The sequence below is a fragment of the Podarcis liolepis genome (assembly GCF_965112155.1).
Source record: "Podarcis liolepis genome assembly, chromosome: 3".
NCBI lineage: Eukaryota > Metazoa > Chordata > Lepidosauria > Squamata > Lacertidae > Podarcis > Podarcis liolepis.
The window spans coordinates 65,323,075-65,341,958 of record NC_139557.1 but is presented as its reverse complement, the minus strand read 5'-3'; the positions used below and the strand labels follow the sequence as shown (position 1 = coordinate 65,341,958).

The window sequence follows — 18,884 nt, the reverse complement described above, 5'->3', positions numbered from 1 at the left end:
CTATCCCTATAGAAAGAGGAAGAAGCTTAAAGAAGACCAGCTGGTGGGCAGTTTTTGGAGCTGGATATCAACTGCCTTCTGCCATGGCCTCCAGTATTTACACTTTATATTAAATTGCTCATACAGACTTTGAAGAATAATGAAGCACCAGGACAGCATTTTTTGCAGCCTGATTTATTTAAAATGTAGACTGGTGGGCTTCACTTCTGGCAGGCCTATTCACCTATATAAATAACACAGACTGTGTTCCAAAAGGCTGGAATCTTAGTGTAATAGTTCTGATATTTTAAGAAAGGTAATGGGCAAGACCCTGGGAATTACAGACTAATTAGACTGATTGATATGCCAGCTAAAATTTATGCTAAGTATCATCTGCAAAAAATTAGAGGACTGGGCAGAAGAAAATGCCTTCCTAGCCAACCAAAAGGCAGGTGTTAAGAAAGGAATATATACTATGCATAATTGTTATGCTGAAAGCACCATAACATAGGCAACAGAGAAGACTTCTTGAAGAGAGCACCCAACAGCTGGAAAAAAATCCCTCTCTTGAGCAGCTACACCCCATATTTGATGGAGGCATTTGGAAAAGCACCTCTGCAGATAGATTTATGATCTGGGTAGCCTTTGGGGTGCAACAGAGCCCTTTGTCTGAACTGACACAAGTATCCAGTAAATGGGCATAGCTGTAATGGAGCACAAAGTGGTTTGTGACAATTTCACATTCTAGGGAGGCAAGCAGGGCCGGGCTATTAGCCAAACAACAAGCCGTACAATCTCCCAGACAGACCCATGCATCCCTGACCTCACTGCTGCCCTGCCTCATCTACTTGCATTGCAAAGACATCACTGTCCGAAGAGTGGCTCCACGGCTCCACCCAGATTGCAGCTGCTCCCAGACATGCTGTTTTACAAAATTTCAATTGCTGGGGTGGTCAAAATATGTTTAAGGGGCTTAAGGCAGTCAGTTCCAGTCAGAGCAACAGTTACATAATATTGAACTGTGTTAGCAGTTATGTGTGAACTTTGTGTGGCAATGTGTGGCAATAGTGTTTGTTAGCACCATAATACTGTCAACCATTCAGTCTACTGTAAGCTCAGTTGTCAACAAAGAGCAGCTCATTCAATCAAGCCTTTAAAATAGAAGCCAGCATGAAAGGACTTGGAAACAGCTCACCTTGCACCCATGGGAAGTAATAAAGAATGAACAGGGATACAAAAGCCAACTGCAGTCATGAAAATCACTTATTGCCAAAATGGTTGTATCAACTTTATTATAGCTATTCCAAAAGGAAAAGTGCCAAAGCATAAAAACCTTGGTCTTATATTAATGTCTTTTTGCAGCTGCTGCAAACAGGTGATATTTGCCAAATAAGCCATTTGCACAGCCAGAAAGTTCCAAATACACATAACTTAAAACACTTTTAATTGATGGCTACTTTGCAATTCATTGTGGTCACGAAAACACAGTACAATGCTAAAGAATGAATAAATTACTGGACATCAGTTGGGACTAACATGTTGGATGTTACACACAGCAAGATTTTTCTAAGGTGCTTGATTAATTTTACTAGGAAAGCTTTGTCTTGAAGGCAGAAATGATAAAAGGTAGATTTTCCAAATTTTACATTACATCTCGAATATAATTTTTTCATGCTGCCATGAAGTTCCTCAGGCAAGAACTAAAACAGATACAGATATATATTTTTAGAATATTTACATGAATATTTGAGGACACAGAAAGATTATCCAACAAATATTTTTGCACTGCCAGGAGAAAAAAAATGTTAAGTGATAAAGAGATAGAATACAGAGAGCAGCGGTTATACTCATGCAGCAATAGGTCCAATAACTTTCAAATAAACGAGTGACCCAACAACTGCTGTCCAGCATTGGCAAATAGAGAACCCCACTGTTTATTCTTTGATACTGTTGGGAACTCTTCATTTTCAGAAATCAATATAACTAGAATATTCATTTGAAAGCTTAGATTTCTTTTAATTTCGTTTTCCACCAAGTTAGGTAAACATTGCTCAAATAATTGTGTCAATATACAGAGGCAATCCTAAACACAAAAGTCCGTTCTCATTACTGTGAAAAAACCTACTTGGCCTCTGTCTTCACCCAAGAGGAAAAAAGAAACAGAGGAAACATGATAGCCATTTTCAAATATCTGAAGGGCTGTCACGTGGGAAATGGAGTAAGCTTATTTCCTCCTGCTCTGGAAGGTAGGATCCAAACCAATGCCTTAAGTTACTAGAAAGGAGATTCCAACTAAACATCAGGAATAACTTTCTGAAAAGTAGGAGCAGTTCAACAGTGAAACAGACTCCTTTCCCTGAAGGCTTTTAAGCAGGGGTTGCAGGGCCATCTATCATGTGTAATCTAGTGAAGATTGCTGCATTGCAGGGGATTGGACTAGATGACCCTCAGGGTCCCTTTCAACTCTACAGTTCTATGAAATAAAAGTTGAAAAACCATTTAGTATTCATACTGGACCATAAAATGTAGACTCCAGACAATCTATACAATCTCATGTAACAAGATGCTTAGAGACTTGAAGAATGAGAAGGGAATGAATTAGATGTTTCACAGCTGAATGCAAAATGCAATGCAGATGTGTACATGCATGCACTATTCCTTGTCCAGTATGGAAATGTGCACAATGGGGCTGCTTGTGTTCACATATATACCCTGCTACATAGGCAGGAATGAAATAATTTGTTTCCAATGTGACAAAATTGTCTCCTGTTCTAGTCTGACTTTCATTTACTCTTTGAGACAACAACTACTGTACATTTCATTTCAAGATTCCTTTGACTCATTAGTTTCCAATGCAGGTCACTGGTCACTTACGTTACTTTAAGCTCAACCACTCTAGTCATCATCCCTTATGTACCTTCACATATATGCCAATGCCAGGTTTTAGTGGGTTCTTGGGGAAGATGCTCTGTACAGGTACCACCTCCTCCACACTAGCTGTCACTACCGCTGATTCATTTGCCCTCTTCCTTTGTGTCCAATTTGTACAACCACCCAGAAGACAGCATGTCAAGTGGTGAATGCTGCACTGTCTTCTAAATCTTGCTCCGAGACAGTAGGTGAACAGGCAATGATAAGGGGCTGCAGGGTTCATCAGTGGTCCTCCTGCTGTGGTAGGGACCCAGTAATGCCTACTCCTGTTGGCCCTGGTTCTCACAGAAGTTTAAAATTGGGTGCAAGAGTGGAGGCTAATACGCTAACCCCCTGTCCTAACCTATTTTCCTATCCTGACACTTAATTGATAGTACTGTTTGTAACTTTTTGACAATATTTCAATTACACCTAATTATACTACTGTATAATAAGGTATTGATTTACACGGCCAATGCCATCACTTTTCAGCAGCTCTTCAGTAGTTTGTCTGCATTGATTATTGAGCAAACACCCATCCCATAACCTTTCATTCTTTCTGCATGATCTTTCTTCCTACCGAGCCATTGCTGCAGGGTACTGAAAGAACTTACTAAAAAAGTAATTATCCGCATTTTCAAGCCTTTTCACCTGTCTGAAAAGTTCTTCCTCGCTTTCTTCTATTGGGAATTTAACAGCAATTGGTGACATACCTTGATTAGGGAAAGTGCACTGAACTGTATCAACAACCTTATAAGCAGAGATCATGTCAACCAGACAAAGCTGTAAACTAAATGTAAACTAAACATCACTAAAATCTAACCACCACTGCTCACCATCATTTTGCCAATCACTAAGTCAACAACTGAAATAGTTATTCTGAAGCAGAAGCAATGTGGTATTCAAAAGGTAAAGGAAGGGAAGCTGCCCTGAAAAAATAACATTATTTGTGATTGGGGAGAAACATTCTCACGAAAGTATTATGACCGTGAGTTCCAGCTGAAACAACCAAGTTCCATTATAATGTCAACTGTCTGTCAACTATCATTCATCTGCAGCATTTATTATAAATGGGAAACAAACTGGAAGGGCTGAGGTAGATCAATGTTCCACCAAGATGTAAACCTAGGTCACATTTAAGAGGAAATAGAACCATTTCTTTATCTTCTGTCTGCAGAGTGATATTATCAGTACAAGAAAGAGTCAAGCACCAGGGCCCTTCTATCTTACATGCCTCCTTGCCACCCTCATTTTATTAATAAAATGTATTTTATTTTATTATTGTATGCATTTTATTAATAAAAGGTAACCTAACCTAAATTGGCTGGTACCCTAGCCTTTTCACATTGAAACTAATACTGGAGACTGAAGAAGAAATGAATCCTATTTTCATTCTTTCTAGAAGTAGAGACCTAGCTTTTCTGATACATGTATATTAGGCAGGCTCAAGGTTTACAAAAAAATATATGACTTACCTAGAGTATAAAGAGTGTGCAGTAAAATATCTGGGAATGAAGCCAAAGCTCAGCCCCCTATGCATCTTACTTGCTATGAAAAAAAATTATCCTCACTCATAAGGCACTACAACTAAATAAGCAGCTTAAGCTCGTTTTAAGGCCCCGTGATCTGCTGAACAGACCTAGTTAAAAGTTGTACAGTCCAGGGATCAAATACGTAGGAGCAAAAAAATAGTTTCAGACTTGGTATCAAAATCTGTCTTGATTTTGAAAGCAGAAAATGATCTAATTTTTGAAAGGGAAGATAAATATACGTATATGAGAAGTACACACTGGCTGAGTTTGTATTTAACACTAATCCTGGGACAAGGAATTTGTGCCTTTTACATAAATACTGTATTTTTTGCTCTATAAGACTCACTTTTTCCCTCCTAAAAAGTAAGGGGAAATGGGTGTGCGTCTTATGGAGCGAATGCAGGCTGTGCAGCTATCCCAGAAGCCAGAAGAGCAAGAGGGATTGCTGCTTTCACTGCGCAGCGATCCCTCTTGCTGTTCTGGCTTCTGAGATTCAGAATATTTTTCTTCTTGTTTTCCTCCTCCAAAAACTAGGTGCGTCTTATAGAGTGAAAAATACGGTAAACACTGCTGGAATCCAGCTCCTAGCAGTCTCAGCTGGCATGGCCAAAAGTCCAGGATAGTGGAAATTGCAATCCTGTTGCATCAATACGGCCACAGGTTCCCCATCCCTGTGCTAAATCATGGTTTAGTGATATGTGAGTGGAACATTGCCTGCTCTAGGCCTCATGTGGTTTTCTCCTCTCTCCTCCTGGAGGTGTAATTTGGAAGTTTTCCCTTTCCCTTAACCACAGCTCACTAATGTATCTGAACTGAGGACTGCGGCTTGTCACTAACTATGGTTCGGTTCAAAACAATCCCATTATAATTTCAAACTGTGACTTGTGGAACTGACCATAGTTTCTGATAAACCACATTTCCAGAGTGTAAACAACAAGCAGGTATGTTTAGGTGAAAGGGAAAGCTTCCAAACTCCTTCTCCCAGACATATGACTGGAGGAGAGAGAATGTAACCCCAGCTTAGAGACTGAACTTGTTCACATAGCACCAAAGCAGGCTTCCTCAACCTCGGCCCTCCAGATGTTTTTGGCCTACAACTCCCATGATCCCTAGCTAGCAGGACCAGTGGTCAGGGATGATGGGAATTGTAGTCTCAAAACATCTGAAGGGCCGAGGTTGAGGAAGCCTGGACTAAACCATTGTTTAGCATTAAAACAAACATGGCCACTGGATACATAACAAGCCATGGTTTGTGTTTGGTTTTGTACAAAGATGAGCAGTAATTCGTCTCAACATAGCACACCTGCTCCTCTCCTCCCCTTGTACATTAAGTGAGAAGATAAAAAGCTTATTTTACCTTTAAGGCAGCTCTACTAATTACCAGCCACATCATTGTTCACCCTGAAAAACAGGGTTCTCAGATGAAAATCAACCCTTGATATGGGATCTTATTTGAGGCAAACAATGGTTTGCCATTAATTAGAAGCAAAGGCTTCTAATTTGCTCACTGGGTGCATGGGATAAAAGGAGAAGGGAGTGCATGAGTCACACGCTTGCTGCTGTTTATTCCCAATCTTCCAAGCTATATTTGGAAGACTGGTTACAAGTGGGTATGTCTAGCATCGGATTTAAAACTAGATTTAAAAAACAGAAGAAAAATGACCAGCTTGAAGCCTCACAGAATGATAAATTTGTTCTTTTTTGTGTGTCGTAAGAAACCCGAAGGCGCTTTACTAGATCTACTACATAAAAGTCTAAAGCAAAATCTGAAGTTTGCTATGAACAAAGGTAATTCTTCCTTGAACAAACTGGAGAAACTGGGGCTGCAAAAGTTATGAATCAGCAATTTCTATGTGACTTCTACAGCCTACGTCCAATCAACCAGTTTCAGTTTTCACTCTCATATATTTCCATCAGTCACAGCCTTACATGTATTCCTAAAACCCACAATTGCCTTCTTAGGGAGATGGGTTATGAAAAGGAAATGTGTTACTCTCAAAGGTAAGAAAGTGCGGGAAAACACAGTTAACTAAATATACTACAAGTAACCAGGGGTGAGTGTAATGTAGCTTTATGAAATTGAAGGACAAGCTAGTTTTCCATCTGTAAGGTAAGCTTTTATCGGGTGCTTGAAGAATGAGAAAAGAGCAGCTATCAAAGAAGTGTGTGAAGACTTACCGACATCCTCTGAAGCAAGTAAATAATGTGGACCATTTACAACATGGGATGTATAATGTTAGTAACCTTGGTGTTTTCTGTCAAATCAGCAGCATTCTTGTGCAGTAAAAAATAGCAGAAACTCATGTATTAGGTATTGATTTAATTCCAGGAAATATGGGAGATTCAAGAAAACAGCTTCCCCCATTAATCCTCCACTTGTTATTTAACACGGCTGTTGTAATATTTAACTTATATGCAGAATTCATCATGCGAAAGTCTGGGCTGGATGAATCCCAAACTGGAATTAAGATTGCCGGAAGAAATATCAACAACCTCAGATATGCAGATGACACAACCTTGATGGCAGAAAGTGAGGAGGAATTAAAGAACCTTTTAATGAGGGTGAAAGAGGAGAGCGCAAAATATGGTCTGAACATCAAAAAAACGAAGATCATGGCCACTGGTCCCATCACCTCCTGGCAAATAGAAGGGGAAGAAATGGAGGCAGTGAGAGATTTTACTTTCTTAGGCTCCATGATCACTGCAGATGGTAATAGCAGTCACGAAATTAAGAGACGCCTGCTCCTTGGAAGAAAGGTGATGGCAAACCTAGACAGCATCTTAAAAAGCAGAGACATCACCTTGCCAACAAAGGTCCGTATAGTTAAAGCCATCGTTTTCCCAGTAGTGATGTATGGAAGTGAGAGCTGGACCATAAAGAAGGCTGATCACCGAAGAATTGATGCTTTTGAATTATGGTGCTGGAGGAGACTCTTGAGAGTCCCATGGACTGCAAGAAGATCAAACCTATCCATTCTGAAGGAAATCAGCCCTGAGTGCTCACTGGAAGGACAGATCGTGAAGCTGAGGCTCCAATACTTTGGCCACCTCATGAGAAGAGAAGACTCCCTGGAAAAGCCCCTGATGTTGGGAAAGATGGAGGGCACAAGGAGAAGGGGACGACAGAGGACAAGTTGGTTGGACGGTGTTCTCGAAGCTACAAACATGAGTCTGACCAAACTGTGGGAGGCAGTGGAAGACAGAAGTGCCTGGCGTGCTCTGGTCCATGGGGTCACGAAGAGTCGGACACGACTAAACGACTAAACAACAACAACAAATTGCTACATTTTATTTACATAAAATGGCTAGATGGGATGTTCTTCCCTCTGCCGTACTCGAAGGCCATTACCAAAAGACTCCATTTGAAAAACGACTCTGCCCATGCAGAGATGGCAACACGGAAACAGTGTCCCACGTCCTCCTATCCTGCCCCCTTTATAAAGACCTAAGGAATGAGATTATTACTCCACTCATTCTCTCCAACCCCGGCCGTCCACAAGACATTATACTGTTCTTTCTCTTATCTGATACGGACAGTCAGACAACAGAGAAGGTCGCAAGGTACATCGAGAGAGCTGTGAAATTGAGGGCCACCATCTGAGTGACAGACGTGTTCATCTGACGGACCTCCTTTTGTTTGTTTTTATCCCCTCTTTATGTTTATTTTATTTTATTTTTAATTCTTGTATAGCTGTGGCCTGTTGGCTTTGCTAATAAAGTTCTGATTACATAAAATAGTATTCTGCTTTGTAACTGCAAAATATTTTAATCATAAGTGCCTAAGATGGACACATTGTTGCTGAGTACAGTGGTACCTCGCAAGACGAATGCCTCGCAAGACGAAAAACGCGCAAGACGAAAGAGTTTTCCGTTTTTTGAGTCATTCTGCAAGACGAATTTCCCTATGGGCTTGCTTCGTAAGACGAAATGTCTTGCGAGTTCTTGCGAGTTTGTTTCCTTTTTCTTAAAGCCGCTAAGCCATTAATAGCTGCTAAGCCGCTAATAGCGCTAAGCCGCTAATAGCCGTGCTTCGCAAGACGAAAAAACCGCAAGACGAAGAGACTCGCGGAACAGATTAATTTCGTCTTGCGAGGCACCACTGTACTGGAAAAGTTTCCTTTCTGCACTCTCACTATGTGAGGTTGTAATATATATTTCTAAAATGGCACTTTCAAAAAAGAATGACTGATGATATTCTTGTAAAGAAGCTGATAAAATGGGGACTGGGAAAGGGTGGATTTGTAGCTGGGTGGATGGCCATCTGTCATGTATGATCTAGTTGAGCTTCCTGCATTGTAGAGATCTAGAGGATCCTCAGGGTCGCTTCCAACTCTATGATTCTACAATCCTAAGTTACCGGTATATTATTCAGCATCCTTACGGGGTAGACTTTGGTAATATGGTGCCCTGAATGAAGCAGTGGGCCCTCCAGGAGAAGTTCAAAGCTGTCTACTTGGAAGTGGCAGGAGCAGCAGGGAGGGAGAGGAGGAGAAGGAAGCGAAGGAAGTAATGATTGGAGCTGCAACAGCTCCGACCACAGGTATGTCTTGGGTCTCCTCCTCAGCTCAACACCCTGCTCAGAGTAACTGCCTGCACCACCTGGAATCTGGGGCTGAAGCTAATGTTTCCCTATCCCATAGACCCACACACTTAAAAAAAAAAAATCAGGTCTTTCTCACACCTTCAGTGTTTAAGAGGCACTTCTTCATAAGAATTTATCCAACGTATTCCTCCCTGTTTTTACTACTATTTTATTTAACATTCCCAACTTGTAATCGTTGTCTGTGTGTTCACAGTTGAGAGGGCTGCAAAGATCTTCTAGCACTAAATGAAGACAGGATAATATAGACACAAGTCTTTTTTGCCTTTCCTTAAAACCGTCTAAGCTTTTATGCTTATGAGCTGAACAATGGAGTCCTTTCCACTAGATTCTATATAATATAAGTATTCTTGTCTTATATCCCCATTTAAAACAAGCATTATTCATTGCCACTAATTCCGACAGATCATTTTAGCTCCTTTCTCCCTGACATCTTTAACTAAACTCCTATTATTAATTATCTCCCATTATCCTTCATCAGCTATTTGAACCACTTCAAAGTAGCTCCTGAAGTTTAGCTACCTCAAAACACACACCAGCTGAAGGCCATAAAGTGTAAAGGGAAGGGAAGAGATTAAAAGTTCTGGTACTTTCCCTAACTATATTCCTTTACCAGACCCAATCAGCTATTGCTCCCTTCAAGAGGCAGGAACAGGCCTCACTGTTCACTTTGCACCATATAATTAAATGCGCACTTTAAAGAAATATTTTTATGAATTGCCCTGTCCCAGGTTCTGCTTCTTAAGTTATACTCAAATGTGATGGAATATTGGCAATGGGATTTGATATAGATAAAATCGTTTTCTTCCCCTCATCTCTAAATTCAATTGCCCTGAATCTGTCAAACTTCCATGTCTGCAAGGATTAATCATATAGCACCATACATTTCCTTTTGCGCTCATCATTATTTTTATATTTTCATCAATTTCCACAAAAGCTTTCTGAAATTGAAATTTATTCCTCAAAAAAACATATGTATAAAGCATTCATCTGAAAGCCAGACATAGCTTAGAGCATTTGTATCATTTATCATCACATCCAAGGAAGCTGGCAACTCATGTAAGTTATCGTGTGTCACTTCAGGACTGGAGATAAATGTCATACCCAGACTAGACTTTCAGATGTTCCCATGTATACATTTTCTAAATAGTTTTTCATTTGTTGTGTTGTAAATGAATACTTTCTGACAGAATATTCACTGTGTTTTGAACACAAACTGCCTTTGTTATACTTGTCTTCTTAGCTGAAAGTGACCTGGCAGTTCTTGATATGAAGGGTGAGTATACCCAAATTATTACTTATTAGGAACTCAAGCCACCTTAGCCATTTAAAAGGTTGTGGTATTCTATATTATTTTGATGTATTTAGAAATGCCTCACATTTCTTTCCATGAAGCAGTCATTCTTTTCAAAAAAATGCTACTTTGCTGAGCTTCAAGCCAATTTAGGCTCAGTCATGGCTGCCGAATTGGAAAGCTTGTAGATGCTCTCAAATATACCAAGTGGAAGTGCAAGGATCTTCACATTTCATGGACTATGACGAAAAAGTGCCAGCCATCTTTACCCACACGCTGCTTCACTTTGTTCCTTTATGTCCTAAGAGCTTCTGATTAGTTCTGAGCAGATTCATGCTGCATGAGCAGATATTAGGAAGAGAAGGAAGAGCAGAGATTGCTGCATGCCATATAGATCCTTGGGGCTCAAGCAAGCGAGTGATGCTGTTCCCATCCTGTAAGAAGACTCTACAATCTCAGGAAGGGGCAAGCTAATATTTGGAGAAAATTCCTGCAGTTTCCCTCAAGAAGACTGACACCATACTTCCGGATGTATGAAACTGAAGGGGAAATTGATAGGAACGGCATAACCAAAGGATTGTGATTCATGTCCCTACTTTGTTATGTCAACACTGAGGGTGGGTTAGGTCCAATGATCCCACTAGCACAGTTGCGGGCCCTCCATAACAGCATGAGACATAGTATAGGGGGGTGGAGGGTGAGAATAATATTACAGATACTGCCTCATCCCTATCTGTATTCATTTGTACAAACCTCCAACAGAACAAACGCCTTGAATTCAAAAAGGGTCCCTTTTGTGAATAGAGGTGCACCACTAGATCCAATCCAGAATGATAAATGTACAGTGGTACCTCGGGTTACAGACACTTCAGGTTACAGACGCTTCAGGTTACAGACTCCACTAACCCAGAAATAGTACCTCGGGTTAAGAACTTTGCTTCAGGATGAGAACAGAAATCGGGCTCTGGCGGCGCAGCGGCAGCAGGAGGCCCCATTAGCTAAAGTGGTACCTCAGGTTAAGAACAGTTTCGGGTTAAGAACGGACCTCGGGAACAAATTAAGTACGTAACCAGAGGTACCACTGTGTTAGGAAAACCTACCAGATGTATTCTGCTGTGCCTTTATAGCAGGGGGTGGGCAACCTGTTTGCTGTCAAGAGCAACTTTATGCAGGGCAATGGGTCAAGGGTCGCATGATTGAGTGGAGCAGAAGCCAGTGAAGGGCATGACCAAAATCAAAAGTGAGTTGGACACCTGTTTTTTAGCTTTGTGCAATTCTGTTCCCTAACCCCCCCCCCCCCAGTGGAAGGATAGAACACTCTTCCCAGAGGTCTGATTTAATTGTATGCAGAAGGCTTTTGAAATTATCTTAAAGACATCCCTATCTTAAAGTATACAGCAGACAGGCTTTTGTTTACAATCTATTTTTAGAACTTCTATCTTTTACTCCCCAGCTCAAAAAATTAATTGTAGAATTCAGACTTATAATAATACACTTCTAATATTATCTTTATTAGCAATATTATGAACTTATTTACAAGATATTTTCCATTAATTTCATTTTAAGACAGCTTTAATTTACTGCTCAACAAAACTCTAAGTGAACATTTGGGGGGGATAGTGTCACCCCTAAATCTAGGAATAAAACAAGTACTTACGTTGCTATGTATTCTATCATTTGGCATTACACTATTGAAATCAATCTTAAAACAGCTACAGATATGTTTACCATATTCCTAGCATACAAGTTAGTACGTAGAATGGTCACATTACAGGATTGCATTATTACGATTACAACAAGAAGAATAAATATTTTTTTGTGCACAAGAATATAGAGACTTTCAGTTATTTCTTTCCCCAATGAAATGAGCACAGTAGAATAATAGTGCAGCTCATTATTTCATTGAAAGTTGCTTTAAAATTTGCAGTGCACATTAGATTTTCATTGTGCTATATCATTAACCATTCATTTATCACTGCCTTACATTGACACCTGGTGGAAGAGGCTGGGATTGTAACACATTTCCCAACATCAGTTGAACGAGCATTATAAACAAACTTTGAACACTTCAATTGACAACTGAAACCAACAGTGTATAATTTAAAATGCTATTTCTTTCTCCCTAGAAAATGATCGTTTTGAACAAAAAATGTATCCAATAATTCCAGGCTGTTAGACACTTCCAGGTGATAAATATACCATCAATTCCCATTCATAAAATAAAACTTCCTTTTGCTGCTTCACGAGCTAAGTTAGCAAGATAAATGCATCGCTACTGACATCTGTTCTACGTGGGCAATTTCTTCTAGTATCTTAGTACTACTACTACAAAGTTGGCTTCTCTGCTTGTGCCAAGTGACTGATGTGATAAGAAAAAAAACCCAAAACTATAAGCTTACAAACAACCCAACCACACTATCTTATTTCATGCCCAACATTAACATCTTACACACTTCTGGACAAGTTTCCAAAAAAGAATTTTTTTCACCCAAAAGCTGCAACGAATGCCAGCCATGTAATTTACTCTTTTAAGTGGCTGAAACAAAAATACTTAAGATAGTCATGCTTTAAAAGTTGTATTTGTACAGGCTGGATATTTTCAAATTCACAGCATGCCTTCTGAAACATCTATACAAAGTTATAAATATTTTAGAAATCTAGTCACTCCTATATAATTTAAGGAAGCAAAAAAGACTAAATGTAAGATAGCCAAGAAACCAGGAGATTTGTTTCCTCCTTCTCATAACAAATGATGGAAAATGCAAACAATATTGTTTAATTTTTATCAGTTCACACTGAAGCAAAGAACATGAATTAACTCCTAAAACAGCAATATTCAGTAGTATTAAAAATCAGAAGTTCTACCAGCCACAGCCAGTTTCCTGCTTTGATGATAATCACTGTTTCCTTTTCCCCCTCTTGTTTTCTTTGTGTGTATGTGTGTGTTGCTCCTGCTGCTGCTTCAAAATAAGGAAAAGACCAGTTCTCCAATAAACCGCCGAAAGATAAATCCTTGTGTTTCCTCCTGCTCCCACTCTGTCCTTTCTAGCTAGGTTGGCTGTATGAGAAATGGCTCAAGAATGGACTTACACAGTGAGACTCTTACCTTGAAAGTTACACAACTTTAATGATTTCCCCTCGTATCTCAAAGTTAAAGATTAGCAAGCACTTTCGAGCAGTTCCACTACAGCAAAAGTTCTGCAACCACACAGAATCTACAACTCATAGCAGTAGATGTTTACATTACTGTCATGAGCACTAGGCCACCTTGGGCTTTTGAATGGAAAAGCAGCATATACATTTTATGAAATATAGACATTTTACCATTTTCCTATCTAATTCTTCAACAGAAAAAATAATGTAACACAACAGAAGCTCCACTGGTTGCAGATCTGCAGAAAGCAGGTGCTACCTTAAACTTTTGTAAATTGAAATATGGACTGATATTTTAAAACACACTGGGGGTCTGTACTGAACAGCTCTTACACTAACCTTTTAACTGATCTTTATAAGAAGCAGCATTTCTAACAGCAACTTCCCAACTGTGGCTAAAAATAATGAAACCAAGAAAGTATCCATTTCAGTAACTATAATTAATATTTCCCAAGAAAATATTTCTAGTGCCTAACCACACTAAGTCATACTTGTGTTTCTAGATAGATGATAGATAGATAGATAGATAGATAGATAGATAGATAGATAGATAGATAGAGATAGATATTCATCCAATTTGTTAGTGCAAGGAAAGAAAGAAAGAAACAAACAATAGTTTAACTTTCCAGTTTTTACTTACCTTGCAAAGCTTCTGATAACGTGGGGAAGAAACTGCCATTCTCTGCAAGCGATGCAACAATACCACAACTTTCTGCAGCGATGTTCTCACCACCGCCATCATTTTAAGTTTGCCACACTTCTGAAGACACCTCAAAATTTGCATTATAAATGAAGAACAACTATCATTTCCTCTTGGTCACTGGACAACGATTTGCCAGCTCTCTGAGCATGCTCGCTTCCAGGGCAGCTTTTCCGAGTGACAGACTCAAAGGCAAAGGCAGTTAGCATAGTGTTAAAGTGTCTCTTCTTTCAAAAAGCCAAATACACACAAAAACAAAAGCTTGCCGGCATCCTCGAAGCCTGCATTTGCCCAGCAGATCCAGGGGAAAATGCCTGCTACGAAATGGGGAGAGTGAACTACATACCACCGAAGGTTTATGAATTGACAGCACCGAGCTGCAGAAACAAAGCAGAATTCCCCGGGGAAGACATAATCACAACAGTTCTCCTTTTGAATATGCCTCATAGGAAGAAAGAGAGCAGCGTTCCTTCCCTCACTCTGGAGAAAGATGCTCTCGCGCTCGCACTGGAAGCAGCTCTGGCAGAGCTGTGGAGCAAGTGAATAATACAGTGTGCTATAAATCTTATGAGAAGAGCAGAGGGATACCTGCCCTAATTATATCAGCCATACGTTAAAGGCTAATAAATCACATAGCGACAGCTCTCAAAAGCTAGATTATCTTGCACAAAAGGAAGACCTGCAGGGGGCAAACCCTATCCTGTGAAGATTCGCTCAAAGCTCATTCATCTCCAGAGCTCCGAAAGGAAGCGTTCTACATGTAGAAGTACCAATGTTATTATGGTGAAAAATCCAATTAGAACCTTTCCTGCATAGGTCCGCTTGAAGAATAAGGCAACTAGGTATGATTTTAGCAAGATAATATTTTAGTTATTGATTACTCACCCTCCTGCTCCCTCCCCCTGGGCAGGATTCTTCACAAGCTTTGAACCTTGATAACAAACTCTGAGAAGTTGTATCATTTAAGGAACTTAGTTTAAGACAGATGCTTCATAATGAGGCTACTCATTTGCTGTCAGCATCAGTGTGGGTCTAACAGTGAGAACATACTTCAAATGTGGCAAAGTGTAACAAGGTACAGGCTGAAGTCACATGAGGCTGCAGTGATTCTGAAGCAAAGCAAGTCTGGGAGACTGGTCAGGCAGCCAGTGGCTGGATAGGAGACAGCCCGGGAACCCTGTGTCTGCTGTCCTGAGTTCAACACTGAAATAAAGGTTGGATATGCAACATACAAATATTCTTCATTAAATATGTATCTTATGATGTGGCAGGTCCCTCCACAGAGAGGCTCACCTAGTGTGGCTTTTCAAGGCCATGTGAGGGGGCTTTTTATTTTGCTGATTTATAATTGTGAACCTTTGAATTCACTGAATTTTAGATATGCTGCATACTTTTAGTGGTGCAGCATCTTTCCCCCCTATGAGGCTGAAGCCTTTGCTGTTGAAATTTTTGTGCTGACATTTTATGCTAGAGTTGGTTTACTGTTCTGTGATTATTCTTGGATATTAATGCTTTATTGTTTGTAAGCCGCCCAGAGAAGCCTGTTATTGGGCGACATTGTAAATGTCATTAACCAATCAATAAAAACAGAACGTATGGATCAAACGTCCTGCTCTTAATATCAAACCACCTACCAGGGCTGAACGAATCAAATAATTCCACAAGCAGAAACCCAATGCACTGTAAAATGGTATGTGAAGAGCAAGTATGGTTCAAGCACTTGACCCTAGCCACACCCTGCAAGGAAAGGACGTGGAACACTTCAAGGAAAATAACCAAGATTAAAACTCCTTCCCAATCATAAATAGGATCAACAGGTCAGATACTGTGTCAGAAACATGGCTCTAGTGGATCATACTTAAATAGTTATGCTGGAAATAAACTCCATGCCATCAACATGGCCTGGACAGCTCAGTTGGATAGAGCATGGTGCTGATAGCGCCAAGGTTGCAGGTTCAACCCCCATATGGGAGAGCTGCATATTCTTACGCTGCAGGGCATTGGATTAGAGCAGGCTTCCTCACCTCAGCCCTCCAGATGTTTTTTGAGACTACAATTCCCATCATCCCTGACCACTGGTCCTGCTAGCTAGGGATCATGGGAGTTGTAGGCCAAAAACATCTGGAGGGCCGAGGTTGAGGAAGCCTGGATTAGATGACCCTCTGGGTCCCTTCCAACCCTACAATTCTATTATTCTAACATACATCACAAAAGGCCTAATACTAAGAAAGTAGCATGCTTACCACAACCACAATGGCTTTATTTCCAAGGATAACCAAGGTGGTGCCCTCCAGGTGTTATTATACTCCATTTCCCATCACCTCCCACCAATGGTTATCCTAACTGGAGCTGATAGGAGTTGGGAGTGTAACAGTATCTTGAGGGTTATGCATGGGCTACCCCCGCTCTATCCCAACCTCGGGTTAAGTACTTAATTCGTTCTGGAGGTCCGTTCTTAACCTGAAGCACCACTTTAGCTAATGGGGCCTCCTGCTGCCGCTGTGCCGCCGCTGCACAATTTCTGTTCTCATCCTGAACCAAAGTTCTTAACCTGAGATACTGTTTCTGGGTTAGCGGAGTCTGTAACCTGAAGCGTATGTAACCTGAAGCGTATGTAACTCAAGGTACCATTGTTAAACAGTTACACAAGAACAAAGCTCTCAAGTGTCAGAGACTGTATGAGGGACTATTTGATTGGTTCTTCCTTCTTCCTACCTACTCCTGCCAACCCCCATGTTTTTTTTTTAATATTCCCGTGTTATTGGAGAAGCAAGCGGGTGGGCAGTCCCACAATACTTGGGATCGGGGGGAGAACATATCTAAAAAGTCTTCTTCCCAATCATAAGGAGCACAACTTCAGGACTACTTGGTAATCCCTTTTACAAAAGCTCAAGCGATTCCTCTTAAATAGGCATCCTCTCTGCCTGTGTGTTGAATAGAGTGCTACCATACTCCTACAGCGGGTCAGAAATCAGGAAAGCAAATGTTTTCACCAAATACTGCAAGCAACCTTTTTCCTGCATGACTACAGCCAACAAATATTTACTTACTGTGAGATTCTAACTTGAGGCAACAAAATAGAAAAGACAAATGAGGCACTTAATGTTAAAACAAAACAAAACAGAATTGGCTATATTTAGTTAAGTGAAGTTGTTTGATCCCACAGGCTTTCCCAAGGATACAGTTTTACACCTCCAGTAGCTAAAACTTTACAACTTCTAACTTTTTCTAAATTTACCCATTAGCATGGTTGGTGCATATTCTGTAAATCAATACAAGGTTTTAAAATATGAAGTTCTATGATTCTAAGTTTAGTACTCAACGACATTACTAGTGCAACATTACAAGAATCTCACATTCCCCCCCCTTTTTTATTTTGCCTAGCTTTTTAAAGAGCAACCTCTGAACTCTGGTAGCTGCAACAGCAGGTTTGAAAGTGTGGCAGAGGGCCTTCTTGGCAGTGGCGCCCTCCCTGTGGTACACCCTCCCATCAGATGTCAAGGAGATAAAGAACTGCACTACTTTTAGAAGACATATGAAGGCAGCCTTGTTACTGGGAAGTTTTTAATGTCTGACATTTTATTACGTTTTTATATGTGTTGGAAGCCATCCAGAGTGACTGGGGAAGCCGAGCCAGATGGCCGTGGTATAAATAATTAAATTATGATTGTGATTGTGATTACAGAGGAGGACCCAGTAAGTTGGTTCATGTTCAGTGGGTGAGGCTGCAGGAACCTCCTCAGTTCCTCCCCCTAGCCCATAAAGCGTGAAAGAAAATAAATTGTCCAAAATAAGCAAGTGTATCATTTGTGCAAGTGGGAAGCTTCACCTTACTCAGGCACAAAATTTCATTATGAGCATACAAACCATTGCTTTTTCTACAAAAAGCATTCTTCAGCCTAAATAGATCTTATCATTCAACTTACATCATTACCCTAAGCTTCCAAAGCAGACAATTCAAAATTCAATATAAAGAGTTTGGATTTGGATTTGATATCCCGCTTTATCACTACCCGAAGGAGTCTCAAAGCGGCTAACATTCTCCTTTTCCCTTCCTCCCCCACAACAAACACTCTGTGAGGTGAGTGGGGCTGAGAAACTTCAAAGAAGTGTGACTGGCCCAAGGTCACCCAGCAGCTGCATGTGGAGGAGCAGAGACGCAAACCCGGTTCCACAGATTACAAGTCTACCGCTCTTAACCACTACACCACACTTAAACCAAGTACAATCACATGAATTAGGGTGTGTCCTGAAAACACATATCCCAAGTGCCAAAGGCCAGGGCAAAGAGTTGCATCTTCAGCATATGACAAAAACTATACAATGAAGGTGTCAGATGCAACTCTTTGGGGAATGAGTTCCACAACCTGGGAGCTTCCACAGAGAATGCCCTCTCCTGGGCCACCACCCACTTAACTTCTGAGGATGGTGTTACCATTAAGAGGGTCCCACTACTGGTCTTAACACCAAAGGTCTGCAGAGAAGGAGGATGTTTTTCAAATATTTCATGCCAAAGTCATGTAAGGTGTAATTACAGTATTTTCATATGGTCTCTCAATCCCGCTTTATTTAAAAGAGAAAATCCCTCCTTGGTAGAATTTCCATGGTTATTAGAATAGTGCAGTCTGTATTATTTGTGGCGGCTCTGAAATTGCCAATGATAGCTCTGTGGACAAAGGTTGTGTGGCTATACAGATGAGGCTGAGGTTTCCACCA

The 18,884-nt window shown here is 40.5% G+C and overlaps 1 protein-coding gene across 5 annotated transcripts in view; it reads right to left on the bottom strand.

Annotated features, from left to right (window-relative positions):
- UTRN (utrophin) overlaps positions 1 to 18,884 on the bottom strand; it is a gene marked incomplete at its 3' end in the record, with an annotated part of 327,257 nt that overhangs the window by 157,323 nt on the left and 151,050 nt on the right. Inside the window, exon 1 of one of the 5 annotated variants that reach the window (XM_083496215.1) lies at positions 14,109 to 15,209. The exons of the other annotated variants lie outside the window; for them this stretch is intronic. Within the exon in view, the coding sequence (XP_083352341.1) occupies positions 14,109 to 14,252 (144 nt within the window). The 5' untranslated portion in view covers positions 14,253 to 15,209. Of the gene's footprint in view, positions 1 to 14,108; positions 15,210 to 18,884 lie in introns of those variants that run through there. 5 annotated transcript variants of the gene reach the window in all.